At 46.3% G+C, this 27,714-nt stretch overlaps 1 protein-coding gene and 1 pseudogene across 2 annotated transcripts in view; one reads left to right on the top strand and one right to left on the bottom strand.

Moving 5' to 3' along the window:
- Positions 1 to 733: 733 nt before the first annotated feature.
- LOC115867259 (U6 spliceosomal RNA) lies at positions 734 to 801 on the top strand (annotated as a pseudogene).
- Positions 802 to 16,206: 15,405 nt separating this feature from the next.
- The window catches only part of ECE1 (endothelin converting enzyme 1), a 115,189-nt gene continuing 103,681 nt past the window's right edge, over positions 16,207 to 27,714 (bottom strand). For both annotated transcript variants that reach the window (XM_060309997.1, XM_060309987.2), the window contains exons 14-19: positions 26,481 to 26,584; positions 23,396 to 23,506; positions 22,653 to 22,720; positions 21,663 to 21,853; positions 19,430 to 19,525; positions 16,207 to 18,803 (exon numbers count right to left, since the gene is read on the bottom strand). In XM_060309997.1, coding sequence (XP_060165980.1) covers positions 18,627 to 18,803; positions 19,430 to 19,525; positions 21,663 to 21,853; positions 22,653 to 22,720; positions 23,396 to 23,506; positions 26,481 to 26,584 — 747 coding nt within the window. In that variant the 3' untranslated portion in view covers positions 16,207 to 18,626. The remainder of the gene's footprint in view (positions 18,804 to 19,429; positions 19,526 to 21,662; positions 21,854 to 22,652; positions 22,721 to 23,395; positions 23,507 to 26,480; positions 26,585 to 27,714) is intronic.

Below are 27,714 nucleotides of genomic sequence, written 5' to 3'. Positions count from 1 at the left end.
ACAACTCAACATAAGCAGGACTGTTAATGGCTTAGACCTTTCAAGAATGAAGGTTTGGTTCACTCCAGCAGGCAAAGAGTCATGACCAACTAAGAGGCTTGTTGAGGGCAAAGGAAATAAGGAATGAGTAATGGAAGAAGGGAGTTATAAAGACCAGCTCTGACCACAATGCAGAAACGAGGATTCAAATAGTTATGAGTATCTCTTCCTTATTTTGTTATGAATATGTTTGTATGTATGTTATCCAAATAGTTTTGTTTTCTTCCCTCTCCTATTCACTTATCATCTAATGGAAGACCTATCAATAAGAGCTAAGCTTATTTTCAGAATTTAGGTTACAGAATATCAAAGGAGAAAAGCGAACATGGCCCAAAGACTCAGCATCCTCTCTTTGAGAAGGGCTGGTGTGTTTTGGTTGTAGGCAGGATAGTTGTATCATGTTTAGATGGAAGTATGATTTCATCATTGTCTTTATTTGAAAACTAAGTGTGATTTAAATGAGCTAAACAGGGGGAAATTAAAACTGTTCCATGACCTTAAAAATTTTTTTGTCAAAACATTAACAACTCCTTTTAGCCTCAGTCTAGTCTTCCAACTAGATAAGATGTATTAAGCTACCATTCATACATGGAAAACAGTATGGAGGATCCTCACAAAACTAAAAATAGAGTTGCCATATGATCCAGCCATCCCACTCCTGGGCATATACCCAGAGAAAACTACAATTCTAAAAGTGCTTGCTTCGGCAGCACATACACTAAAACTGGAACGATACAGAGAAGATTAGCACGGCCCCTGCGTGGTGCTTTGTGACCACCTAGAGGGGTGGCATAGAGAGGGTGGGAGGGAGATGCAAGAGGGAGGAGATATGGGGATATATGTATATGTATAGCTGATTCACTTTGTTATAAAGCAGAAACTAACACACAATTGTAAAGCAATTATACTCCAGTAAAGATGTTAAGAAAAAAAAAAGATACATGCACCGCTATGTTCATAGCAGCACTATTCACAATAGCCAAGACATGGATGTAACCTAAATGTCCATTGACGGATGAATGGATAAAGAAGATGTGGTACATGTATACAATGGAATATTACTCAGCCATAAAAAAGAATGAAATAATGCCATTTGCAGCAACATGGATGGACCTAGAGATTATCATACTAAGTGAAGTTAAGTCAGAAAGAGAAAGACAAATACCATATGATATCACTTACATGTGGAATCTAAAATACAACACAAATAAACATCTACAAAACAGAAACAGACTCACAGAAATAGAGAACAGACTTGTGGTTGCCAAGGGGGAGGAGTGGTGGGGGAGGGATGGATTGGGAGTTTGGGATTAGCGGATGCAAACTATTATACATAGAATGGATAAACAACAAGGTCCTACTGTATAGCACAGAGAACTGTATTCAATATCCTGTGATAAACCATAATGGAAAAGAGTAGGAAAAAGAATATACATGTATAACTGAATCACTTTATTGTACAGCAGAAATTAATACATTGTAAATTAAATATACTTCAATAAAATTGAAAAAAGATACCATTTATAGAAGTACTTTCATTTTCTGACAGCATCCAAACTAAAGCCCCACTTCATTAAACCCTCCTCAAGATCACCTACCACAAGACCAAATTCTATAATAAGTATTTTCCAACACCCACTTACTGAGATACCCTATGATTCCCGTAGTGTGCGTGCTCTCTGATGCAAGAAGCAATAATCCCAATTTGTCCAACCACCAGTGTGTTCCTGGGGGTCTTTGCCTAAAGGGAACTGACACTTGTTTATTCTAAGCATCTTATTTTCTGTTGCTGCTACTGTAAATGAGTTTTCCTCATCCATCATATCTTCTAATTGGTAAGTATTTGTGTGTAAGAGTGCTATTTATTATTACATGTTAATTTTATAACCTGCTTTTTTTTTTTTGTGATACCCGGGCCTCTCACTGTTGTGGCCTCTCCCGTTGCGGAGCACAGGCTCCAGATGCGCAGGCTCAGCGGCCATGGCTCACAGGCCCAGCCGCTCCGCGGCACGTGGGATCCTCCCGGACCGGGGCACGAACCCGTGTCCCCTGCATCGGCAGGCGGACTCTCAACCACTGCGCCACCAGGGAAGCCCTAACTTGCTTCTTTGATGAATTCTTTTTTTTTTTTTTTAACATCTTTATTGGAGTATAATTGCTTTACAATGGTGTATTGGTTTCTGCTTTACAACAAAATGAATCAGTTATATATATATATACATATGTTCTCATATCTCTTCCCTCTTGCGTCTCCCTCCCTCCCACCCTCCCTATCCCACCCCTCCAGGTGGTCACAAAGCACCGAGCTGATCTTCCTGTGCTATGCGGCTGCTTCCCACTAGCTATCTACCTTACGTTTGGTAGTGTATATATGTCCATGCCTCTCTCTCGCTTTGTCACAGCTTACCTTTCCCCCTCCCCATATCCTCAAGTCCATTCTCTAGTAGGTCTGGGTCTTTATTCCTGTCTTACCCCTAGGCTCTTCATGACATTTTTTTCCCTTAAATTCCATATATATGTGTTAGCATACGGTATTTGTCTCTCTCTTTCTGACTTACTTCACTCTGTATGACAGACTCTAGGTCTATCCACCTCATTACAAATAGCTCAATTTCGTTTCTTTTTATGGCTGAGTAATATTTCATTGTATATATGTGCCACATCTTCTTTATCCATTCATCCGATGATGGACACTTAGGTTGTTTCCATGTCTTGGCTATTGTAAATAGAGCTGCAATGAACATTTTGGTACATGACTCTTTTTGAATTATGGTTTTCTCAGGGTATATGCCCAGTAGTGGGATTGCTGGGTCATATGGTAGTTCTATTTGTAGTTTTTTAAGGAACCTCCATACTGTTCTCCACAGTGGCTGTATCAATTTATATTCCCACCAACAGTGCAAGAGGGTTCCCTTTTCTCCACACCCTCTCCAGCATTTATTGTTTCTAGATTTTTTGATGATGGCCATTCTGACTGGTGTGAGATGATATCTCATTGTAGTTTTGATTTGCATTTCTCTAATGATTAGTGATGTTGAGCATTCTTTCATGTGTTTGTTGGCAGTCCGTATATCTTCTTTAGAGAAATGTCTATTTAGGTCTTCTGCCCATTTTTGGATTGGGTTGTTTGTTTTTTTGTTATTAAGCTGCATGAGCTGCTTATAAATTTTGGAGATTAATCCTTTGCCAGTTGCTTCATTTGCAAATATTTTCTCCCATTCTGAGGGTTGTCTTTTGGTCTTGTTTATGGTCTCCTTTGCTGTGCAAAAGCTTTGAAGTTTCATTAGGTCCCATTTGTTTATTTTTGTTTTTATTTCCATTTCTCTAGGAGGTGGGTCAAAAAGGATCTTGCTGTGATTTATGTCATAGAGTGTCCTGCCTATGTTTTCCTCTAAGAGTTTGATAGTTTCTGGCCTTACATTTAGGTCTTTAATCCATTTTGAGCTTATTTTTGTGTATGGTGTTAGGGAGTGATCTAATTTCATACTTTTACATGTACCTGTCCAGTTTTCCCAGCACCACTTATTGAAGAGGCTGTCCTTTCTCCACTGTACATTCCTGCCGCCTTTATCAAAGATAAGGTGACCATATGTGCGTGGGTTTATCTCTGGGCTTTCTATCCTGTTCCATTGATCTATCTTTCTGTTTTTGTCCCAGTACCACAATGTCTTGATTACTGTAGCTTTGTAGTATAGTCTGAAGTCAGGTAGCCTGATTCCTCCAGCTCCGTTTTTCATTCTCAAGATTGCTTTGGCTATTCGGGGTCTTTTGTGTTTCCATACAAATTGTGAATTTTTTTGTTCTAGTTCTGTGAAAAATGCCATGGTAGTTTGATAGGGATTGCATTGAATCTGTAGATTACTTTGGGTAATAGAGTCATTTTCACAATGTTGATTCTTCCAATCCAAGAACATGGTACATCTCTCCATCTATTTGTATCGTCTTTAATTTCTTTCATCAGTGTCTTATAATTTTCTGCGTACAGGTCTTTTGTCTCCTTAGGTAGGTTTATTCCTAGATATTTTATTCTTTTTGTTGCAATGGTAAATGGGAGTGTTTTCTTGATTTCACTTTCAGATTTTTCATCATTAGTGTATAGGAATGCCAGAGATTTCTGTGCATTAATTTTGTATCCTGCTACTTTACCAAATTCATTGATTAGTTTTAGCAGTTTTCTGGTAGCATCTTTAGGATTCTCTATGTATAGTATCATGTCATCTGCAAACAGTGACAGCTTTACTTCTTCTTTTCCAATTTGGATTCCTTTTATTTCCTTTTCTTCTCTGATTGCTGTGGCTAAAACTTCCAAAACTATGTTGATTAAGAGTGGTGAGAGTGGGCAACCTTGTCTTCTTCCTGATCTTAGTGGAAATGCTTTCACTTTTTCACCATTGAGGACGATGTTGGCTGTGGGTTTGTCATATATGGCCTTTATTATGTTGAGGAAAGTTCCCTCTATGCCTACTTTCTACAGGGTTTTTATCATAAATTGGTGTTGAATTTTGTCGAAAGCTCTCTCTGCATCTATTGAGATGATCATAGGGTTTTTCTCCTTCAGTTTGTTAATATGGTGTATCACGTTGATTGATTTGCGTATATTGAAGAATCCTTGCATTCCTGGAATAAATCCCACTTGATCATGGTGTATGATCCGTTTAATGTGCTGTTGGATTCTGTTTGCTAGTATTTTGTTGAGGATTTTTGCATCTATGTTCATCAGGGATATTGGCCTATAGTTTTCTGTCTTTGTGACATCCTTGTCTGGTTTTGGTATCATGGTGATGGTGGCCTCGTAGAATGAGTTTGGGAGTGTTCCTCCCTCTGTTATATTTTGGAAGAGTTTGAGAAGGATAGGTGTTAGCTCTTCTCTAAATGTTTGATAGAATTCGCCTGTGAAGTCATCTGGTCCTGGGCTTTTGTTTGTTGGAAGATTTTTAATTACAGTTTCAATTTCAGTGCTTGTGATTGGTCTGTTCATATTTTCTATTTCTTCCTGATTCAATCTTGCCAGGTTGTGCATTTCTAAGAATTTGTCCATTTCTTCCAGGCTGTCCATTTTATTGGCATAGAGTTGCTTGTAATAATCTCTCACGATCTTTTGTATTTCTGCAGTGTCAGTTGTTACTTCTCCTTTTTCATTTCTAATTCTATTGATTTGAGTCTTCTCCCTTTTTTTTATTGATAAGTCTGGCTAATGGTTTATCAATTTTGTTTATCTTCTCAAAGAACCAGCTTTTAGTTTTATTGATCTTTGCTATCGTTTCCTTCATTTCTTTTTCATTTATTTCTGATCTGATTTTTATGATTTCTTTCCTTCTGCTAACTTTGGGGTTTTTTGGTTCTTCTTCCTCTAATTGCTTTAGGTGCAAGGTTAGATTGTTTATTCTAGATGTTTCCTGTTTCTTAAGGTAGGCTTGTATTGCTATAAACTTCCCTCTTAGAACTGCTTTTGCTGCATCCCATAGGTTTTGGGTCGTCGTGTCTCCATTGTCATTTGTTTCTAGGTATTTTTTAATTTCCTCTTTGATTTCTTCAGTGATCACTTCGTTATTAAGTAGTGTATTGTTTAGCCTCCATGTGTTTGTATTTTTTACAGATCTTTTCCTGTAATTGATATCTAGTCTCATAGCGTTGTGGTCGGAAAAGATACTTGATACAGCTTTGATTTTCTTAAATTTACCACGGCTTGATTTGTGACCCAAGATACGATCTATCCTGGAGAATGTTCCTTGAGCACTAGAGAAAAATGTGTATTCTGTTGGTTTTGGATGGAATGTCCTATAAATATCAATTAAGTCCATCTTGTTTAATGTATCATTTAAACCTTGTGTTCCCTTATTTATTTTCATTTTGGATGATCTGTCCATTGGTGACAGTGGGGTCTTAAAGTCCCCTACTATGAATGTGTTACTGTCGATTACCCCTTTTATGGCTGTTAGTATTTGCCTTATGTATTGAGGTGCTCCTATGTTGGGTGCATAAATATTTACAATTGTTATATCTTCTTCTTGGATTGATTCCTTGATCATTATGTAGTGTCCTTCTTTGTTTCTTCTAATAGTCTTTATTTTAAAGTCTATTTTGTCTGATATGAGAATTGCTACTCCAGCTTTCTTTTGGTTTCCATTTGCATGAAATATCTTTTTCCATCCCCTTACTTTCAGTCTGTATGTGTCTCTAGGTCTGAAGTGGGTCTCTTGTAGACAGCAAATATATGCGTCTTGTTTTTGTATCCATTCAGCCAATCTGTGTCTTTTGGTGGGAGCATTTAGTCCATTTACATTTAAGGTAATTATCGATATGTATGTTCCTATTCCCATTTTCTTAATTGTTTTGGGTTCGTTATTGTAGGTCTTTTCCTTCTCTTGTGTTTCTTGCCTAGAGAAGTTCCTTTAGCAGTTGTTATAGAGCTCGTTTGGTGGTGCTGAACTCTCTCAGCTTTTGCTTGTCTGTAAAGGTTTTAATTTCTCCATCAAATCTGAATGAGATCCTTGCTGTGTAGAGTAATCTTGGTTGCAGATTTTTCTCCTTCATCACTTTAAATATGTCCTGCCAGTCCCTTCTGGCTTGCAGAGTTTCTGCTGAAAGATCAGCTGTTAACCTTATGGGGATTCCCTTGTGTGTTATTTGTTGTTTTTCCCTTGCTGCTTTTAATATGTTTTCGTTGTATTTAATTTTTGACAGTTTGATTAATATGTGTCTTGGTGTATTTCTCCTTGGATTTATCCTGTATGGGACTCTCTGTGCTTTCTGGACTTGATTAACTATTTCCTTTCCCATATTAGGGAAGTTTTCAACTATAATCTCTTCAAATATTTTCTCAGTCCCTTTCTTTTTCTCTTCTTCTTCTGGAACCCCTATAATTCGAATGTTGGTACGTTTAATGTTGTCCCAGAGGTCTCTGAGACTGTCCTCAGTTCTTTTCATTCTTTTTTCTTTATTCTGCTCTGCAGTAGTTATTTCCACTATTTTATCTTCCAGGTCACTTATCCGTTCTTCTGCCTCAGTTATTCTGCTATTGATCACATCTAGAGTATTTTTCATTTCATTTATTGTGTTGTTCATCATTGTTTGTTTCATCTTTAGTTCTTCTAGGTTCTTGTTAAATGTTTCTTGCATTTTGTCTATTCTATTTCCAAGATTTTGGATCATCTTTACTATCATTATTCTGAATTCTTTTTCAGGTAGACTGCCTATTTCCTCTTCATTTGTTAGGTCTGGTGGGTTTTTATCTTGCTCCTTCATCTGCTGTGTGTTTTTCTGTCTTCTAGTTTTGCTTATCTTACTGTGTTTGGTGTCTCCTTTTTGCAGGCTGCAGGTTCGTAGTTCCCGTTGTTTTTGGTGTCTGTCCCCAGTGGCTAAGGTTGGTTCAGTGGGCTGTGTAGTCTTTCTGGTGGAGGGGACTAGTGACTGTGTTCTCGTGGATGAGGCTGGATCTTGTCTTTCTGGTGGGCAGGTCCACATCTGGTGGTGTGTTTTGGGGTGTCTGTGGACTTATGATTTTAGGCAGCCTCTCTGCTAATGGGTGGGGTTGTGTTCCTGTCTTGCTAGTTGTTTGGCATAGGATGTTCAGCACTGTAGCTTGCTGGTTGTTGAGTGAAGCTGGGTGATAGTGTTGAGATGGAGATCTCTGGGAGATTTTCGCTGTTTGATATTATGTGGAGCTGGGAGGTCTCTTGTAGACCAGTGTCCTGAAGTTGGCTCTCCCACCTCAGAGGCACAGCACTGACTCCTGGTTGCAGCACCAAGAGCCTTTCATCCACACGGCTCAGAATAAAAGGGAGAAAAAGTAGAAAGAAAGAATTAGTAGAAGTAGAAAGGAAGAAAGAAAGGAGGGAGGGAAGGAGGGAGGGAGGAAGGAAGGAAGGAGGGAAGGAAGGAAAAAAAGAAAGAAAGAAGATAAAGTAAAATAAAATAAAGTAAGATAAAATATAATGAAGTTATTAAAATAAAAAAAATAATTATTAAGAGAAAAAAAAAAAAAAGGACGGATAGAGCCCTAGGACAAATGGTGGAAGCAAAACTATACAGACAAAATCTCACACAGAAGCATACACATACACAGTCACAAAAAAAGGAAAAGGGGAAAAAATCATAAATCTTGCTCTCAAAGTCCACCTCCTTAATTTGGGATGATTCGTTGTCTATTCATGTATTCCACAGATGCAGGGTACATCAAATTGATTGTGGAGCTTTAATCCGCTGTTTCTGAGGCTGCTGGGAGAGATTTCCCTTCCTCTTCTTTGTTCTCACAGCTCCCAGGGGCTCAGCTTTGGATTTGGCCCTGCCTCTGCGTGTAGGTCGCCAGAGGGCGTCTGTTCTTCGCTCAGACAGGATGGGGTCAAAGAAGCAGCTGATTCGGGGGCTCCGGCTCACCCAGGCCGGGGGGAGGGAGGGGCACGGGGTGCGGAGCGAGCCCGCGGCGGCACAGGCCGGCGTGACGTTGCACCAGCCTGAGGCGCGCTCTGCGTTTTCCCAGGGGAGTTGTCCCTGGTTCCCAGGACCCAGGCAGTGGCGGGGTGCACAGGCTCTCCGGAAGGGGGGTGTGGACAGTGACCTGTGCTCGCACACAGGCTTCCTGGTGGTGGCAGCAGCAGCCCTAGCATCTCATGCCCGTCTCTGGGGTCCGCGCTTTTAGCCGCGGCTCGCGCCCGTCTCTGGAGCTCCTCCAAGCAGCGTTCTTAATCCCCTCTCCTCGCGCACCAGGAAACAAAGAGGGAAGAAAAAGCCTCTTGCCTCTTCGGCAGCTCCAGACTTTTTCCCGGACTCCCTCCCGGCTAGCCGTGGCGCACTAACCCGCTGCAGGCTCTGTTCACGCCGCCAGCCCCAGTCCTCTCCCTGCGCTCCGACCGAAGCCTGAGCCTCAGCTCCCAGCCCCGCCCGCCCCGGCAGAGGAGCAGACAAGCCTCTCGGGCTGGTGAGTGTTGGTCGGCACCGATCCTCTGTGCGGGAATCTCTCCGCTTTGCTCTCTGCACCCCTGTTGCTGTGCTCTCCTCCGCGGCTTCGAAGCTTTCCCCCTCCGCCACCCGCAGTCTCCGCCCGCGAAGGGGCTTCCTAGTGTTTGGAAACCTTTCCTCCTTCACAGCTCCCTCCCACTGGTGCAAGTCCCGTCCCTATCCTTTTGTCTCTGTTTATTCTTTTTTCTTTTGCCCTACCCAGTTACGTGGGGGGTTTCTTGCCTTTTGGGAGGTCTGAGATCTTCTGCCAGTGTTCAGTAGGTGTTCTGTAGCAGTTGTGCCACGTGTAGGTGTATTTCTGGTGTATCTGTGGGGAGAAAGGTGATCTCCGCGTCTTACTCTTCCGCCATCTTCCCGGAAGCTCTGATGAATTATTTTATTAAGTTAATTTTACCATTTATTCTCTAGAGTTTTTCAGGTACACAATCATGTCATCTGCAAGTAGAGATCACTTTATTTTTGCTTTTCCGATTCCTAGCTAATTACATTGGCTAATCCATCTGGAACCAGGGTAAATAGTGGGGGAGATACTGGGAGACTGTCTTTTCCTGACCATATATTCCGTATTTGGGCTACTGTAAATAATGCCGCAATGAACATTGGAGTGCATATGTCTTTTCAAATTAGAGTTTTTGTTGTCTTCTAAAAAATACCCAAAACTGGAATTACTGGATCATATGGTAGTTCAATGTTTTGTTTCTTTTTTTTAAGATTTATTTATTTATTTATTTACTTGTTGTCTGTGTTGCGTCTTGTTGCTGTGCGCGGGCTTTCTCTAGTTGCGGCGAGCGGGAGCTACTCTTTGTTGCGGTGCGCAGGCTTCTCATTGCGGTGGCTTCTCTTGTTGCGGAGCATGGGCTCTAGGCTTGCGGGCTTCAGTAGCTGCAGCACGTAGGCTTCAGTAGTTGTGGCTCACGGGCTCTAGAGCACAGGCTCAGTAGTTGTGGTGCATGGGCTTAGTTCTCTGCAGCATGTGGGATCTTCCCAGACCAGGGCTCAAATCTGTGTCCCCTGCATTGTCAGGCAGATTCTTAACCTCTGCACCACCAGGAAAGCCCTCAATTTTTAATTTTTTGAGGAACCTCCATAGGGTTTTCCATAGGCTGTACCAATTTACATTCCCACCAACAGTGCACGAGGGCTCCCTTTCCTCCACATCCTTGCCAAGACTTGTTGTTTATTGTCTTTTTGATAATAGTCATTCTGACAGGTGCGAGGTGGTATCTCATTGTGGTTTTAGTTTGCATTTCCCTGATGATTAATGATGTGAAGCATCTTTTCATGTGTCTGTTAGCCTGTATATGTTTTTTTGGAAAAATGTCTATTCAGATTTTCTGCCCAATTTTTTATTTTTATTATAAAAAATTTTTTTTTGCGGTACACGGGCCTCTCACTGTTGTGGCCTCTCCCGTTGTGGAGCACAGACTCCGGACGTGCAGGCTCAGTGGCCATGGCTCACGGGCCCAGCCGCTCCGCGGCATGTGGGATCTTCCCAGACCGGGGCACAAACCCGTGTCCCCTGCATCGGCAGGCGGACTCTCAACCACTGTGCCACCAGGGAAGCCCTGCCCATTTTTTTTAATTGGGTTTTTTTTTGATGTTGAGTTGTATGAATTCCTTGTATATTTGGATATTAACCCCTTATCAGATATATCTTCCCCCATTTGCAAATAGCTTCCCCCATTCAATAGGCTGCCTTTTCATTTGTTGTTAGTTCCCTTCGCTGGGCAGATGTTTTTCTGTAGTTTTGCTATTTGTCGAATCCGAATGAGATCCTTGCTGGGTAGAGTAATCTTGGTTGTAGGTTTTTCCCTTTCATCACTTTAAATGTGTCCTGCCACTCCCTTCTGGCTTTCAGAGTTTCTGCTGAAAGATCAGCTGTTAACCTTATGGGGATTCCCTTGTATGTTATTTGTTGTTTTGTAGTTTTGCTATTTGAAGGACAGTTGGGTTCAATGTAACATCCTTGGATTGCTTCCATAAGTTTCTTGAGAATGCTGCTCCACTATTGCTTTGCTTTGCATCTTATTTATTTGTTATTGCGTCAAAATATATATAAATATGTATAACATTTGTCACTTTAACCATTCATAAGTGTACAATTCAGTGGCATTAAATACATTTACAATGTTGTGTAACCACCACCACTATCTATACCTAAAACTTTTTCATCATCTCCAGTAAAAACTCTGTACCTATTGAACTATAACTTCCCCTTCCCTCGTTCCCTCCAGCCTCTGGTAATCTCTATTCTATTTTCTGTCTCTATGAATTTGTCTATTCTAGGTACTTCATATAATGTATGTTATTTTTTAAAAAGTCTGCCTAAGTTATTTCATAGTTTTGCCTGGAGGCTCTGCTTTCTATCTTTAAAGTCCAATAGCTTTACAAGGATCTATCTTAGAGTTGATTGCTCAATGTCGATTTACATAGTACCCAGTGAACCCTTTTGATGTGTAGACCCAGGTCTTTTATTTCTAGAAAGTCTTCCTGGATTACAGTTTTAAATGTTAACTCTTTGCCTGTCTTTCATTTCCATCATTTTCTCTCTGACCGTTTTTACTTCTTTATCTAATTTTCATTCTCTTGGTTGTCTTCCTGCTTTTCTTCAATGTCCTTTAGTAAGTTTTCATTTGAATCTATCATCCTTGGACACCTTTTAGTTTAATCTTCGTTTATGATATGATTTTGTTATTTTCTTCTCCAAGATCAATATCAATTCTCATTTCATTTCTTCCCCTTTTTTTGGCCTATTTCTGCTGTCAGATTTTGTATTTCTGATTTGAGGTATTTTTCCGTATCCCTAAATGCTTATTTGAGGATATTTAATTCAGTTTGGAGTGTCATGTTAGTTTTCTTCTGCTGAGATGCTCTGATTTGCATTTATTTTCTCTCTTTTTTTTTTTTAACAGTAGTTTTGAATGTATGTGATCTGCCTTTTTATAGTCCTAGTCATTCATGGACAGGAGTTCTTATTCAAGCTTGCCCTCTGCTGTACGTCCTGCAGCCCCTGTTCAACATCCTTTATAAACAGTGTGGAGGAGGAGGAGGTGGTGTGGTGGGGAATTGGCTTTTCTTAGGTCTCACTTTTTAAAATTCAAGTATAATTGACTTACACTATCATATTAGCTTTCTTGTTTGTTTTTTAGGATTCTTACTTTTCCCTTTTTAATCCCTTCTTTCCTTCACTATCACATCTACAAGGGGACCAGCCCTACTCTATATATCTGCTTCTCTCCAGGAAGCAATGCTTCTACAAGGCTACCCTTTCTATTCTTTCCAGATTCCTCCCGGGTGCTGGTGCTGCTGGTGTCTATTATGCCCCAACTGTGTTCAGTGTCTTGACATTTGGTGTTGGACATCCTGAGAGTGGTTTTGTCTGTGGGTCATCTAAGACTGCCACGCCCCTCTACTGTTTTTCACAATGTCTCTGAAACCTTCTCTCCATCACTCTTGGCACCCACAGGCTTGCAGCTGTATGTGGTGGGATTTCTGTTGGAATTTGGATTATTTCTCTACTTCAAGTAACTCAAGGTTCCTGTGTGGTTTTATTTCCTTTCTTTGTTGATTTACCTTCCTTTGGGGGGAGGGTGAGTGGGTACACTTGAAATTAGGGTGCTACCTTTGTCCTCCAAGCCTGGAAGTCCTGGTACATGCACTTGACATTTAATAAACACTGTCAAATTGGCCCTCACAGTGGGTGGCAGTACCCAGTTCCCTACGTCCTCACCAATGCTTAATATCAAATATCATCACTTTTGTTGAACTGATGGGTGAAAAATGTTACCTCATCGTAATTTTAAATGCATTTCTCATATTATTAATGGAATTATCGTTTCAAAAATTATTTTTCTTTTTGTATTTTTTTTCTTCTCTGAATGATCTCTTTAAATCTTTTGCTCTCTTTTTCACCTGATTGGGTTTTTTAATTTTTATGAGTTGTTTATATATATTCTGGATCATTAGCTATGCATGTTGCAAATTTTTTCTTCCAATCTGTCACTTAAAAAAATTTATTTATTTGGCTGCATCAAGTCTTTGTTGCAGCGTGCAGGCTCTTCGTTGTGGCACGCGCGCTTCTCTCTAGTTGTGACGTGCGGGTTTTCTCTTCTCTAGTTGTGGCGTGGGTTCCAGAGCTAGTGGGCTCTGTAGTTTGCAGCACGCAGGCTCTCTAGTTGAGGTGCACGAGCTCAGCGTTTGTGGTGTGTGGGTTTATTTGTCCCGCGGCATGTGGGTTCTTAGTTCCCTGACCAAGGATCTAACCCGTGTCCCCTGCATAGGAACGCAGATTCTTTACCACTGGACCTGTCACTTGTCTTTTAATTCAAAAAATTTTAAATTGAAGTATAGTTGATTTACAATGTTGTGTTAGTTTCAGGTGTACAGCAAAGTGATGCAGTTTTTATATATATGTATGTATATATATATTTTTTCAGATTCTTTTCCATTATAGGTTATTACAAGATATTGAATATAGTTCCCTGTGCTATATAGTAGATCCGTGTTGTTTATCTAATCTTTTAATTTTATTTATTGTATCTTGTTTATAAATGAATTGTCTTCATGTTGCCAAATGTATTAGTCTTTTCCTTTTATGTTTTTTTTTCTTTATTCACTTGTACCTTTGTGTATGTGTCTTTAAAGGGCTTTTTAAAAAATTTATTTATTTTTGGCTGCGTTGGGTCTTTGTTGCTGCCTGCGGGCTTTCTCTAGTTGCGGTGAGCGGGGGCTACTCTTCATTGCAGGGCTCAGGCCTCTCATTGCGGTGGCCTCTCTTGTTGTGGAGAACAGGCGCCAGGTGTGCAGGCTTCAGTAGTTGTGGCATGTGGGCTCAGTAGTTATGGCGCACGGGCTTAGTTGCTCTGCAGCGTGTGGGATCTTTCTGGACCAGGGCTTGAGCCCGTGTCCTCTGCATTGGCAGGCGGATTCTTAACTGCGCCACCAGGGAAGTCCAAGTGTGTGTGTGTGTGTGTGTGTGTGTGTGTGTGTGTGTCTTTGGATGATAGGATTATGGTAGATTTTCATTTCTTTAGAGTTTTTTTTTTTTTTTATATTTCACTTGCACTATAGTCTTTTTTTTTTTTAACATCTTTATTGGGGTATAATTGCTTTACAATGGTGTGTTAGTTTCTGCTTTATAACAAAGTGAATCAGTTATACATATACATATGTTCCCATATCTCTTCCCTAGAGTTTTTTAAAAAATATTTTTAGAAATTCTACAATTACCTTCATATTCGTGAATAGTGTCTTTTCAAAGATGACTTTGCCTACCCAAAGTCACGAACATCTTCTGTAATATTTCATCTAATACTTTTATAGTTACTGCATGTTTAGGTCTCCATATGTGTAGCATTTATCACTGTGATCACTGTGTGTGAGAACTGTGTGAGAGAGGCAAGATCTAGATTCATTTTTCCCAAGTGGATATCCTAACACGATTTATTAAATGGTTCATCATTTCCCAACTGATTTAAAGGGCTTCCTTTATCCTATACTAGTTCCCACGTATACATAGAATTGTCTCCCTAATCTATCCATGTTGTTTCATTTCTCTAATCCTACACCAACATGACATCATACTACTTACTAAAGCTTTATAACATATTGTGAGAGAACCAGCTCCCTCATTATTCTTTTTCAAAATTGTCTTGGCCGTGGTGCATTTTCTATTCCATGTGAATCCGCTTATCAAATTCCATGAAAATTATCTTGGAAGTTTGGTTGAAAGTACATGGAAAGTATAGATTAACGTGGGGGAGAACTGACATCTTTTATTATGTTGAACTTTTCCATTCATGATAAGGGTATTCATCTGCATTTATTCAGGTCTTCTTTTATGGTCTTCTGGAAAGTTTTAGTTTTCTTTGTAAAGGTCTCACCCATTTTTCATTGTTTTATTATTGTGTAGATTCTTTAAAGTTTAGAATATTGTCTCATCCCTCCCTCTGCAGTTCCTCAACACTTATGGAGAGTCTCTGCTGAATCCTGTTGCTTTCACAATTAATTGTTATTATAGGTTGTATACATTTTCTAGTTGTTCTCAATCGCATCTTGCATGTGTTTCTATCTCCTTAACTGTAGGATAAACTCCTAGAGGGTCGAGCTGGGGTTTTAATTCCTGCTTGGGGAGGGGGGCATGCTTTGGAAGCGGAGGATCTGCTGCTAACAAAAAAGGGAGGCAGTTCGGGAAGGGAGAAGCAGGGGCCCCAGGGCTCAGAGTGGGGAAGAGAAAGGAGCCTGTTCACTCGGTCATTGGGAAGGGGAGAGTGTCAGTAAGATGGGCCTCTGCAGGACAAAATGTCTCCCTTCTGCACCTTCAGCCTGTGTGTGTGTGTGTGTGTGTGTGTGTGTGTGTGTGCGCGCGCTTCCCGAGGCGGTACTGTTTTTAGCAGCCTCTCATATTTTCATGTGAGATGAAGACAGACTGGAGTGATGCTTCTACAAGTAGGCAGCACTAGAGACTGCCAGCAAATCACCAGAAACCAGGCTTCTAGCCTAGATTCTCCCTCACATTCCTCAGCAGGAATCAACTCTGCTGACACCTCAGTCTCAGACTTCTAGCCTCCAGAACTGTGAGACAATAAATTTCGGTTGTATTAGCCACCACGTTGTCATAGTTCGTTATGGCAGCCCTGGCACTAAGACACTCTGGTAGGAGAGGGAAGCCTGTATGAGCCACCTGATCGGGACTGGAGGTCAGGAATGGCTTCCTAGAGGTGATGCTGAGCTGGGCATTGAAGGATGGGTAGGAGTTTATCAGCCAAAAGAAGTCAGCGAAGAGTATTCCAGGCAGAGGGAAGAATACATGCAAAACCCAGGAGGAGGCATGAGTGTATGTCAGATACTCTTCCTTGAACTTCTTCGAATGCCCCTTCTCCTGCCTGGCCCTGCCCAAGCACCTGAGGCCTGGAAACCCACTGTTGACATCCTTTGCTCCAAGATAATGGAAAAATTATTTTTACCAGGAGGTCCCTTGAGCTCATGTGGTGACATGCATCATTCTCACCAGCAGGGGGCCCTTACACGGTCATAGGGATGAAGTGTGGCCAGGTGGGCATAGGCACTGCGTAACCTTCTGGCATTTGTCAGGGTCCAAGGCCTCTGCTCTGGAGAGGAGGTGCAGTAGGCCCTGGGGGTGCTAGCAGCTCTGTGCTGGCCAGGCGCCCTCCCTCAGCTCCACAGGACACACACTTGGACCAACATGGCCCTCGGTACAAGTACTTTATTTCAGTTACAATAGTGCCACACCCAAACTACAGTAGCACAAAACATGATAATACAAAAAATAGATTCCCAGCTCCAAACCCCACGTCCATGTGCCCACGGAGAAGCCGCCCCGATGGCTCCCCAGGCCTAGGAGGAAGGGGCCTCTCAGAGCGCAGCTGCCCAAGGCTCTGCGGGGGAGGCAGTGGGAGTGCTTCCTTTGCTTCCATCCCCGCTGGTCCCGAGTCCTCCTCGGCCTGCCCCCTCCCACTCCCTGAAGCAATGAGGGCAGAGGACGTTCCCTCCGGCTGGACCCTCAGCCCTAGGACCCCTGCTTCTGGCTGGCAGGTCCCAGTCCATGGTGCCGGGACTGCGACCCTCCTCGGGGAAGGCCGGAGGGCGGGAGGGTGAGGGAGGGGAGGGCACCAGGCCCAGGAGAGCCGGTCCCTCCGTGGTGAGGTGCGCATGGCGGGCTCCCGACTCCAGCTCCTTCTCTGGCTCCTGTCCTCCCTTTCCTCTGAAGAGACAGCAGGCCTGCCTCTGGTGGGGGCCAGGGGCCTCACCTGGAGCCCACTGCCAACACCCCTGCCCCAGCTCCAGGGCCGACCTGAAGGTGGGCGAGGCAGTGGCTGAGCCTCTGCTCATCTTGGGCGAGGAGAACTCTGGCTCCCTGTGGGAGCGGGGCTGGCCCGGTGGCCTGGCTACCAGGCAGGAGGGCTGAGGCAGCTCCTGCCTTGGTCAGGGGTTGCCTGCTTCCTCAGGGCCAGCCTGGGGCTACATGAGCTCCACCAGGTGGGGGAGTCCAGAGAAAATGAGGCCACAGGGAGGGGACGACATTCCTGGTCCCCTAACACCTCAGGCCAGACCAACCAGGTTGGGGGAGCCTTCCCCTCGCAGCCTCCCGTGGCTAAGAGCATCCCCCAAGAAGAGCAGTGGATCTTGCTACAAGTATGGTCTTGATTCAGCCCAAGGGGCTGAGGGTGGGCTGGAGCCCAGGGCAAGTTCAGGGGCTCTTCAGATTCCTGACCTCAGTGCCGTAGACCTGTAGGTCAGAGCCTCTGGGTGGCTATGAGGGGCAGCTGTGTGGCACTGGAGTAGGGGGTATGGCCTTGTGTTCCAGTCAGGACACTTGGGGGGCTTCACTGAGGAGGCCAAGGGGCCCCTGGGGGCGGAGGGCTGTCTCCTTGTGGGGAGCCCAGGCGCAGCCTTGGATAAGGCACTAGAGAAGGGAGGGCGGGCCTGGCTGCGGTCCTGGGAGCCCGGCCCGGGCTAGTGGTAGAGGACGGAGCTCGAAGGGAGGATTTGGGCCCTTGGGCAATGAGAGCTGCTTTCCCTTTCCTTCTTCTCTGGGAGAAGAGGGTGTGCAAGGCAGAGACCCCAAAGTGGCTGGGATGGCAGGATGCTGCAGAAAGACAACAGGCCCCAGGACTGACAGGGGGCAGTCAGAAGGCGGCGGACGGAAAGAGGACATCTAGGGCACGGCAGAGTACACCTGATGGGGATGTCTCAGCCTCGCAGGGCTCCCGTGACCCGGATCCAGGGTGCTCGGGCACCTCCAGACAGGGTTTGAGGGCCCTGACCTGGCCTCATGCAGCCATCAGTCCTCTGCTGTGACTTCGGGGTCAGATCTTCCTTGCTGGGGTTCCCACTGTTGGACTCTGGGGACAGAGGCAGGCACACTGAGGGGGTGGTACCAACGAGCTGGCCCCTCCCTCTGCCGGGCCTCTATGCCTCTCCTCTCTGCACCAGGGGACCAAGAACCAGGGGAGGAGGCTGAAACCGCATACCCCAGGGACTGAGGCAGCTCTCCACTGGGGGACCTGCTCAGTGGCTGGGGATCCTGCTTCAGCCCAACCTTGCAGCAAGTGAGGAAGCGAGGGGGGGTAAATCAGTGGGGCTTGTCCACAGGTTATTTAGAAAAACAGAACATAATAAATATACCAATCCTTTCCTTAAAAAAAAAAAAGTGTTTCAAATGCGTTATTTCCCTGAAGATTTCCAGTGTATTCCACAATGTTTAAAAAATAGTTTCCCCAAAAATACATCTTTAAAGCACTGACACAGTGGTGTTTGTGGTGTATCTGGCGCTGGATGTGGGCAGGAGGCTGTGTCCCGCTGCCCGTGTCGGCGTGGGGCCCAGGCCTGGTGAGCAACCGGCCTGACACCCAAATGCCCATCAGAGTTGACACACGTGTGCCTGGGATGACCGGGTCTTCACAGGGGAGCAAATCTCGGATTAATGTGAGAACCCACATCACAGACTTGGTTCGGGCTGAAAACCCTCCAGCGAGAGGAAGGGGGCCCGTGGTGGCCAGGCGCCGCCCTGGGCGCCGGAAGGAGCGGGCAGCCTTGTTGGCCCCGCCCCGGGGGCGGTCCTCAGCCCCTGCCCTGCTTCCTCCTTGGCTCTTGATGCTCCACCCCTCTCACCACACTTCACACTTGTGACGAGGGTTCATGGGTGAGCCGGGCGGGCAGTGGAAGTGTTCCGAGAACTCCCTGGAGTTGGAGATGGAGCCGATGACCCGGAAGCGGGACGGGCTATGAGGATCGGTGATGAGACCTTCGTGCGAGCTCTCGGGCGTGCGGACGGAGCACCAGACCTTTGGGGGAGAGACATGGGAGAGGCTGGGGTCACCACTGGCCCCATCACCACAGCAGGGAAATAAGGGCCCCGCCTGGTTCTGAGACCCCGGGGGGCCAGGAGAGCCTGTCAAGTGGGTTAGGAAGAGACAGGGGCTGGTGGGACCCCATCCCAGCTTCCTCTGCTGCAACCAGAGCAGCTCTCTGTCTGTTCCGGGCATCTTTGTGACATTTCACCTGAACGAAGGATTCTGCCCCCAAACCACTTTGAGTCCAGATCAAACTGTCTAATGGCCTGGTGGCTCCGGGCACCAACAGAAGGCTACATGCTGAATGCCAGCTCAAGGAACAGCCCGGGACGTCTTGAGTTTTCAAGACATTGCTAGAACCCCAGAAGCAGAAGGGCCCTTAGCAGTCACCTCATCCTCTCACCTACCTGATGCAGGAATTCCTCTAACAGCATTCTTGGCCCTTCCTTGAATTTCGCTAATGATGAAGCTCACCTCCTTACAGGGTAACTGCCCTGCGGACGGACCAGTGAGCTAGGGCTTCCCAATTTGAGGAAACTTGCCTTTTGATTTTCAGAGCTCCTGGAACTCAAGACGGCAGACTGTGTCTGAGTTTGGCTTTTCTCTAATGAACTCACCTGTGCAAACCCCAGGAAGAAGAGCTGGTTATTGGTGAGACCCAGGGTGGGCAACGTCTGCTCAGCCCCGTACTTCTTCACCCAGTTCTGGTAGGCCTGGGGGGAGAGAACAGAGCTCAGGGTCCCCATGACACAGGAGCGAGCGGGGTGGGGTGGGGGCTACCATGGGAGATCAGGGAAGGTCTACCCAGCTGGGACAGGGACTAGCTTCTGGTGGTGGCCTCAGCTTAGCCTAGAGGAGCCGTCCTCTTTACCTGCACTCATTCTGAGGGGAGCTCATTCAACACTATGGCTTTGAATACCATCTACATCTAAATACCGACGGCTCTCAAATGCACACCCTTCTAGCTCCAGCCTCTTCTTGGATATATTCAACTGCCCCAGCTGGATATCCAAGATGCATCCCAAACTTAACACACACACACACACACACACACACACACACACACACACACATCACTCCCATCACAGTAAGTGACATCACCAACCACCCAGTTACTCAGGCCCAAACCCCAGGACTCTCCCTTGATTCTTCTCTTTCAATCAACCGAACAACCCAAATCTAACCACTTCTCACCTTTCCCATTGCTCTATCCTGTCTCTTGCCTGGACAACCTCACAGCAGCTTTCTAACTAGTCTCCGTGACTCAAACTGGTCCAATTCCAATCCCCTCCCAACTTAGCAACTCAAGTCATCCTTGTAAAGCAGGCGTTGGCAGAATTTTCTGTAAAGGGCCGGAGAGTAAATATTTTCAGCTTTGGAAGCCAAACACTCTTTTCTACAGCAACTCAAGGGTGCCACTGTGTGAAAGCAGACACAGGCACCATGGAGACGAATGGGCATGGCTGTGTCCCCCCCCCTTTTTATTTGTTTTTATTGATTTATCCAGCCGAGGGCCGGATGTGGCCCAGGGACTGTAGGTCTGCTGACCCTGTCGTACAGGATAACTTAGATCATTTCATTCCTCTACTTAAAACCCCTGCAGCGGCTCTCATTGTCGCCAGAATAAAACCCAAGCTCCTTGCTCAGCCGGCAGAGGCTGGCAGCCTGGCCCAGCCCCTCCTCCGGCCTCCCCCCTGCCCTGGGCCCTGCCCTGCCTCCACGCTGCCCCATCCTCCTTCCTGTCCTTGACCATGCCAGGCCTGGGTCCATCTCATGGCCTCCGTACTTACTCTCCTTTCCCAGCTTTCCCTGCCTCTTCCTCATCATTTAGGTCTCAATTCAAATGTCATCCCCTCCAGAAGGCTTCCCCTGGCCATCCTTCCCCCCATTTTCCTTTATTTCTTTGGCCTAGTTTATATTCTTCTTTTCCTTATCAATACCTGAAGTTGCCTCATTTATTTGTGTAGGTATGTATTGCCTTTCTCCCCCTCGCCACCCCATTAAAATTGCGAGCTTTAGGACAGCAGGATCCCTGTCTGTTTTGTCACAGAATCTCCAGCGCCAACAACAGTACACGGTGGGTAGAAAGATCGCGATTCCCTTTCACTGACTAAGGGACGTCAGGCAAGTTGCTGAATGTTTCTGGGTTGGTTTCCTCACCTGCAAAACGGGCTTGTGATTCCTAACTGTAAAGCTGTCGGGGGCGCTGAGCACAGCGCCTGGCGCACAGTAAGGCCTCAATACCGGGCACCTCGCAGGATTTCTGCTCTCACTACCACGGGGAGCTGGAGGCTCTGCACTGGCCTCTGGTATCTCCCTTCCAACTCAGCTAACATCTCCGAGTGCCACTCCGGAACAGGCCCTGAGCCCAAGTAGTCACATGCTATCTTTCTAACACCCAGCGATGCAGGGACTAGGTAGCCACAGCCATGTATCCTGAGGCTCAAGGAGGCTGACTGACTTACTCCAGAACCAGGACGTGAGCCGGAAGTGGCTCTAAGACCACTGACCCCTCCCTCCTTTCCCGGGCCCACTGCTGCCTGAGTCAGTGGCGGCTTCCCCTGTAAAGGGAAGAACAGGCAGGTCTTCAGGTGGGTCTAGCCCAAGCCCTTTCTGGTGACCTTCAGTCGGGCTGGACTCAGAGTAGACAGCCTTCTATGTGCCAGTTCCGTGCTAGGTGCTTCATAGACCCTTTCAATCAGTCCTCACTGCCACCCATTCCACAGATGTGGCAACTGAGGCTCGCAGGGCTGCTGCGCTTGCCCCAGCTTGTCTACAACCACCCTTAACTGAGAAGCAGCTGGACAGTCCCAACCTTGGCCTGGGGTGTGTGAGGAGGGGGCCTCTTACCCGATAGGCCGCCTTGAGGCCCCCATTATCAGCGATGTTCTCCCCGAGGGTATGCCGGCCGTTCACCGGCTCCCCGTTCACACTGTAGTTGCCGTACTGCTCCACCATGCACTCGGTCTGCTGCTTGAAAGCCTCCACGGATGAGTTTTTCCACCAGGGCCGAAGGTTCCCGTCCTTGTCATACTCCCGTCCTGCGGGGTCGACAAAAGTGTCAGGTCAGGGGGAGAAGAGGCAGAGCCGGGACCCGTGCTGCTGGTTGTGCCTCTCCTCCCAGGGAGAAATGATCCACCCATCTACCACCCAGCACCGGGGAGATGAGGCCGGTCTGGGTGCTAAAGGAGCTGCATGAATCAGCTGCTGGGGTGGGGGTGGGGGATAGAGGAACCTGATCTCGGCAAAGGACCAGCATGTTCAAAGCTTCGGTGGAGCTGGATTCACTGTCAAGGCTGGTGAAGGGCCTCTGACCCTGAGCCAGGAGAAGGTGAATGCAGCCAGCAGTGCTAGGGTCATGGGACAGGGCCTGGCCTCCAAGGCCTTGCCTCCTCCTCCTTGGCCTTGGAGTCCCCAAGGCAGGAGGCAATGAGGAGGATTCTGGACATTAGCTGGTGAGGTGCTAACTCTTCTGACTGTGGTTGGACCAGAGAAATCTCTGGAGTGGTGGAGAAATGTTCTCTCCCCGCTGACTACTGGTACCCGCCCCTGGCACTGCACACCGTCCTGAAGCAGGGTGCTCCCCTTTGAGTCTGCCCTGTCCTCACAACCACCACACAAGCATCATGACCATTTTACAGAGCAGAAAACAGAGGCCTGCAGAACTGATGGGACTTGCTAAGGTCCACACAATTGGCAGGTGGCCAGGCCAGGATATGAACCCAGATCCTTCTGTCTCTAAGGCTAAGACCCTTAGACGTGAAGGGAGCAAAAGCAGAAGCAGTGGGGCCAGGAAGCTGGTGGGGGAATCATCTGAAGGGGACCCCAAGGAACCTGTACCTTGATCGTCAAAAGCATGAGTCAGCTCGTGGCCCACAACGACACCGATGCCACCAAAGTTTAAGGCGCTGAAGGGGAGGACACGAAGGTGAGAGTGATGCCATGTGGGGAGGGACCACTGCTTTCCCAGCCTGGAGACACGGCAGAGTCCCGCAGGGCTCCAGTCAGGCCCCCGAGCCAGTCAGAGCCTGGTGAGTCTGCTGTGCCCTGCCTGTGCCCGCTGGATGCCAAGCACTGTGCCAGGTGCTCTGTGGCACCGCACGGTCCTCTTTGGTCATCCCAAGGAGTTAGGCCTTGGTAACTAACTCTATAAATGAGCAGACAGAGGCGTGGAATGGTTCAGGCATTTTGCCCAAGGGCCACACAATCAGCAGAGAGCAGGCCTGGGATTCGGACCCAGGCCTGTGTGGATTTCATTTCTGAGACAGTGCCCTCACTCTTCCCACCTTCCCAGCTGAGACTGTTCTAGAACGCTGTTAGAGGGGAATTTCCCTATATGTGGCTCCAACCCCCAAGTTCCCACCGTGCAGAGGCTTCCCCGGTCCCTGCGACCCCAGAGGGAGGCACAGGGAGTAAGGCTGTTGTTTCCATGGCAACATCTCCTGGCCGGTGGGACGAGGAGCTCTCAGCGAGGTGGGTGTGCACGTGGGGTCAGCTGTGGGCCACAGGGCTGGGCTGGGCCGGGGGATCCACTGAGGGGTGGGGGGAGGAGACGGGGCGGGAGCAACAGAAGCATCGCGTACTTGGGTGAAGAGCGGGTGTAGAACGGTGCCTGCAGGATTCCAGCCGGAAACACTATCTCATTCTTGGTGGGCGAGTAGTAAGCGTTCACCATGGGTGGCGTCATGCTCCACCTGCAAGCGAGACACAGGGGCAAGCTCAGAGCCTGCTGGGGGAGCGCAGGTGGGGACGGCCCATCTGGAGAGTGTCCAGAGCCCTAAGAGTGTGGATTCCCCTTGACCCCAGGCCCCAGGCCACACAAGCACACAACAGTCCCAGAAACTATTAACTTTAGCCACGTTAGCAAGCGTACCGTGAAATCTTACTTTATGTTTAATTTCATTTCACTGACTATTAAAAATGCTGAGCATCTCAGGACTTCCCTGGTGGTCCAGTGGTTAAGACTGCGCTCCCACCGCAGGGGGCACGGGTTCAATCCCTGGTCGGGGTACTAAGATCCCCCATGCCATGCTGCGTGGTCAAATACAAAATTAAAAAAATGTTGAGCATAAAAAAAAAAAAAAAGAACAAAACAGATCATTACATACTAAAAAGTCGTTACAATCCAGGCTCAAAATGTATCGGTCAGCAGTTTTCAAAGTGTGCTCTGTGGACACCTGGCGCGATGGGAATCCCTCAGTTCCCTTTCAGGGGTTCTGTGAGGTCAAACTATTTTCATAATAATGTTAAGATGTTATTCGCCTTTCCCATCGTGTTGACGTTACACTGATGGTGTAAAAGCAACGCTGGGTAAAACTGCTGGAGTCCTAGAGCTGAGTCAAGCTGGTGGTACCGGCTGTTCAATTGGTCACCGTGTTCTTCACCAGAAAAAAAAAAAGTCATTTTCACTTAAGAACATCCTTGATGACGCAGCATAACTATTAACTTCATTAAATCTAGACCCTTGAGTACAAGTCTCTGAATATTATGCGTGACCAGATGGGAACCACTCATAAGCATTTCTGTTTTTTTCATGGAACACCATTTGTACTTGAGAGGATGACGGGTGTTTGACAGACATATCCTTGAAAATGAATAGCGTGAACTCATCACCTCAAGGAAAACAACCGACACCATTTGTTGCCAATGATAAAAATGCAAGGTTTCCAAAAACCTGAAGTTTCAAGCAAAATTTTGAAAAACTGGTATCGGCCACCACAAACTTGATAGCTGCCCAACATTTAAAGACTTCTCTCTGGAGGTCAGCAGTGATATTAACAAAGGTGGATTTTTTTTGATATTCTAAAATGAAGAAGTTACTGTTTGGAAGATATGTGAAGTTCAGTGAAGCACTGTTTTCCCAATGACCAATGCACGGTGTTACAAAATCATATCGCGGTAAAAGATTCATTCAAAGCGCAAGACAGACCGACGGATTTTAGTGTAACAGAATATGAAAAGTTTATGAATATGGTTTCGGAGGGCGGTGCAACTAACCTTTAAGAAAGTTACACCTGTCGCGTTTTGGTATAGTATCAACGAAGGATGTGCACATGTATCAAAAAGCCTGTTCAAAGGTTCCTCCCTTTTCTAACTACATGTCTGTGTGAGGCTAGAATTTCTTTATTCCTATCTTTTCTTTTTTTTTTTCGGCCACACCGCATGTGGAACATCCCCAACCAGGAACTGAACCTGTGTCCCCTGTACTGGAAGTGTGGAGTCTTAACCACTGGACCACTGGGGAAGTCCTAGGGTTTCTTTATATATTTCAAAAACAATATATTGTAACAGAATGAAGGCAGAAGCAGATGTGAGAATCTGGCTGTCTTCTATTAAGCCAAACATTAAAGAAATTTGCAAAAAGTAAAACAATACCTCTCTTCTCAATAAATTTAAAAAAAATTGTTCTTTTTCATAAAATTTTCAGAGAAATCAATATAACTCCCATAGGGCTTCCCTGGTGGCACAGTGGTTAAGAATCTGTCTGCCAATGCAGGGGACACAGGTTCGAGCCCTGGTCTGGGAAGATCCCACATGCCACAGAGCAACTAAGCTCGTGCGCCACAACTACTGAGCCTGTGCTCTAGAGCCCGCAAGCCACAACTACTGAGCCCATGTGCCACAACAACTGAAGCCTGCGTGCCTAGAGCCCGTGCTCTGCAACAAGAGAAGCCACTGCAATGAGAAGCCTGCATACTGCAACGAAGAGTAGCCCCCGTTCGTCACAGCTAGAGAAAGCCTGCGTGCAGCAACGAAGACCCAACGCAGCCAAAAATAAATAAATAAAATAAATTTGTTAAAAAAAAAAAATATATATATATATAACTCCCATAAACAAAAAAGCTTTTGGGGGTTCAATAATTTTAAGAGTGTAGAAGGGGCCCTGATGGTAGATAGTAATGAAACACTTGGCTTCCAAATGGTTTTTCTGGTGGGAAGGGCCAGTGGGGAGTGGAGTGAGACAGAAAGGATATTTTCTCCAAGAGCCTCGACAGTCACTATGTCTCCTCCAGTAAGCCCCACAGAGATGTATTAAGGGGTGGGTATATTAATGAGTAGGAGACTAACTTTAGATGGAAAATTTTAAGCTCAATTAAAAGACTTCAAATAAATTCACAGCACTGGGGCAGTGCCTGTGCCTTATTCTGGAGATCAAAAACCACCTTCTTGTACGTTTATGGGGAGCCCTGGTTGAAGACAACTCAAACCCCTGTTGTCCACAAGAGGGAGCCAGAGGCAAAGAAGTTGCCTTCTCTTTTCTCTAAGATTTACCCTGCAAAATGTTTTAGGCATGGAGGGAGTTTAGTCTGAGAACTAGTACTAGGCTGATTACATCTGAGTTTTCTAGGAGGCTATTAAGCTCCCCCCATCCTATCTACAGATAATGAAGGAAAGGCTCCGAACGCTGAAGTGGTGGAGCTGGGCGGTGATGCCAGGCCCGCTCAACTCCAGGGACGAAGCTCCGTCTGGCAACAGGCTGGGCTCTAAGGGCACACAGACTCGGGCTGATCTCAGCTCCCGGCTTCTGAGCGGGGTAACAGCCGCCCGCGCTCCTCAGAGGGCCCTCGTGACAGTCACATCCCGCACCCTACTCGTGCTGAAGGAGAGCTGGGCCCCCATACCTGCCTGCAGGAGCCCGTGCCCTCCCAGCGAGGCCCGGGGACTCACTGATCTCTGTTGGGCGCTTTCCGGAGCTGGTCGGCAGTGACCCTCCATGAGAAGTTGAAAAACCGCATGGCGTTCTCGAAGTAGAGGTCTGGAACCGCGGTGTACTGGACAGGCGGGAGCAAGCCACAGGGTCAGAGCCCACTCAGGTCCCTGAACGCAAACCGTGTCTTCTAAAACCGAGGAAACTGAGACCCCATGCAGTCAGGGGGCTGGTCCGCAGGGCAGAGACTAGAACGGAGGGCTCAGAGCTGCAGGCTTGGGCTCTTCCCTTGGCCCTCACCCTCCTGGGGCCTGCCCCCCCCCCACCCCCTACTCCAAGGACACACCAAGAGCTTCACCCAGGGCTGCCCAGCACCCAACAGTGTCTCAAGGCACCAAGAAGCCCCTGCAGCCGTGCCAGGGCCTTAGGTGGGAAAAATGTCCAGTGGGGTCCAGAACTTCCTGCGATGATGGACATGTTCTACGCCTATGTTGTCGGATACGGTCGACAGCAGCCACATGTGGCTTCTGAGCATTTCAAATGTGGCTAGTGCAACCTTTTAACTTAATCATTTAATTCATTTTGATTTTAATTAATTAGCCATCTGTGGCTAGTAGCTACCACGCTGGCCAGCACAGACCTCATAAATCCAGCTGGGATCTGTGAAGCCTCAGGGGACAGGCGTTACTGCACACCTTCCTCACCACTCAGCCCCGCCTTTCAGCTCTTGCCAGGGGCAAGGTTCTCCCTTAGATCTGCTCTAGGACTTTTTGGCTTTACATCAGGGCTCTGGTAAAATGCTAGGCCCTTGGGGTCATGACTCCAATCCCGTGGGGTCTGCCTGGGCTGTCTCCAGGAGCCCCTCGTCTTATATCATGATACCCTGGAGCATCTAAAATTACTCTCAAGGAAAAAGGCTGCAGAATGAGTCCCATATTCTCAGAAGTTTTAATATTCTTTGGTTTTAAATATAACCATGATGAGCGGTTATTACAATTTCTAAAATGCCTGAATTCACAAATTTCAATTATAAGGTATAAAACTTTATCTTTCGGGGCAGAAGCACAATCCGTTTAAAGGAGTGATTTGCCCAAAGGTCTAACCACCAGGGATGTATCAACTACGCTTGTTGCCTAAATTAAGCTTAAATGTGCACTTGGGATTTATTCTTCCTCTTTCCCATTAGCATTTCCAAGTCCGAATGAGAGGTCCAGGTTTCTCTGGGGAGGTTGGGGAGAAGCCTGGGGATAGGAG

The sequence above is a fragment of the Globicephala melas genome, chromosome 1 (assembly GCF_963455315.2).
Source record: "Globicephala melas chromosome 1, mGloMel1.2, whole genome shotgun sequence".
NCBI lineage: Eukaryota > Metazoa > Chordata > Mammalia > Artiodactyla > Delphinidae > Globicephala > Globicephala melas.
The sequence above is the reverse complement of the archived record's forward strand: the minus strand, read 5'-3'. Positions and strand labels throughout refer to the sequence as shown.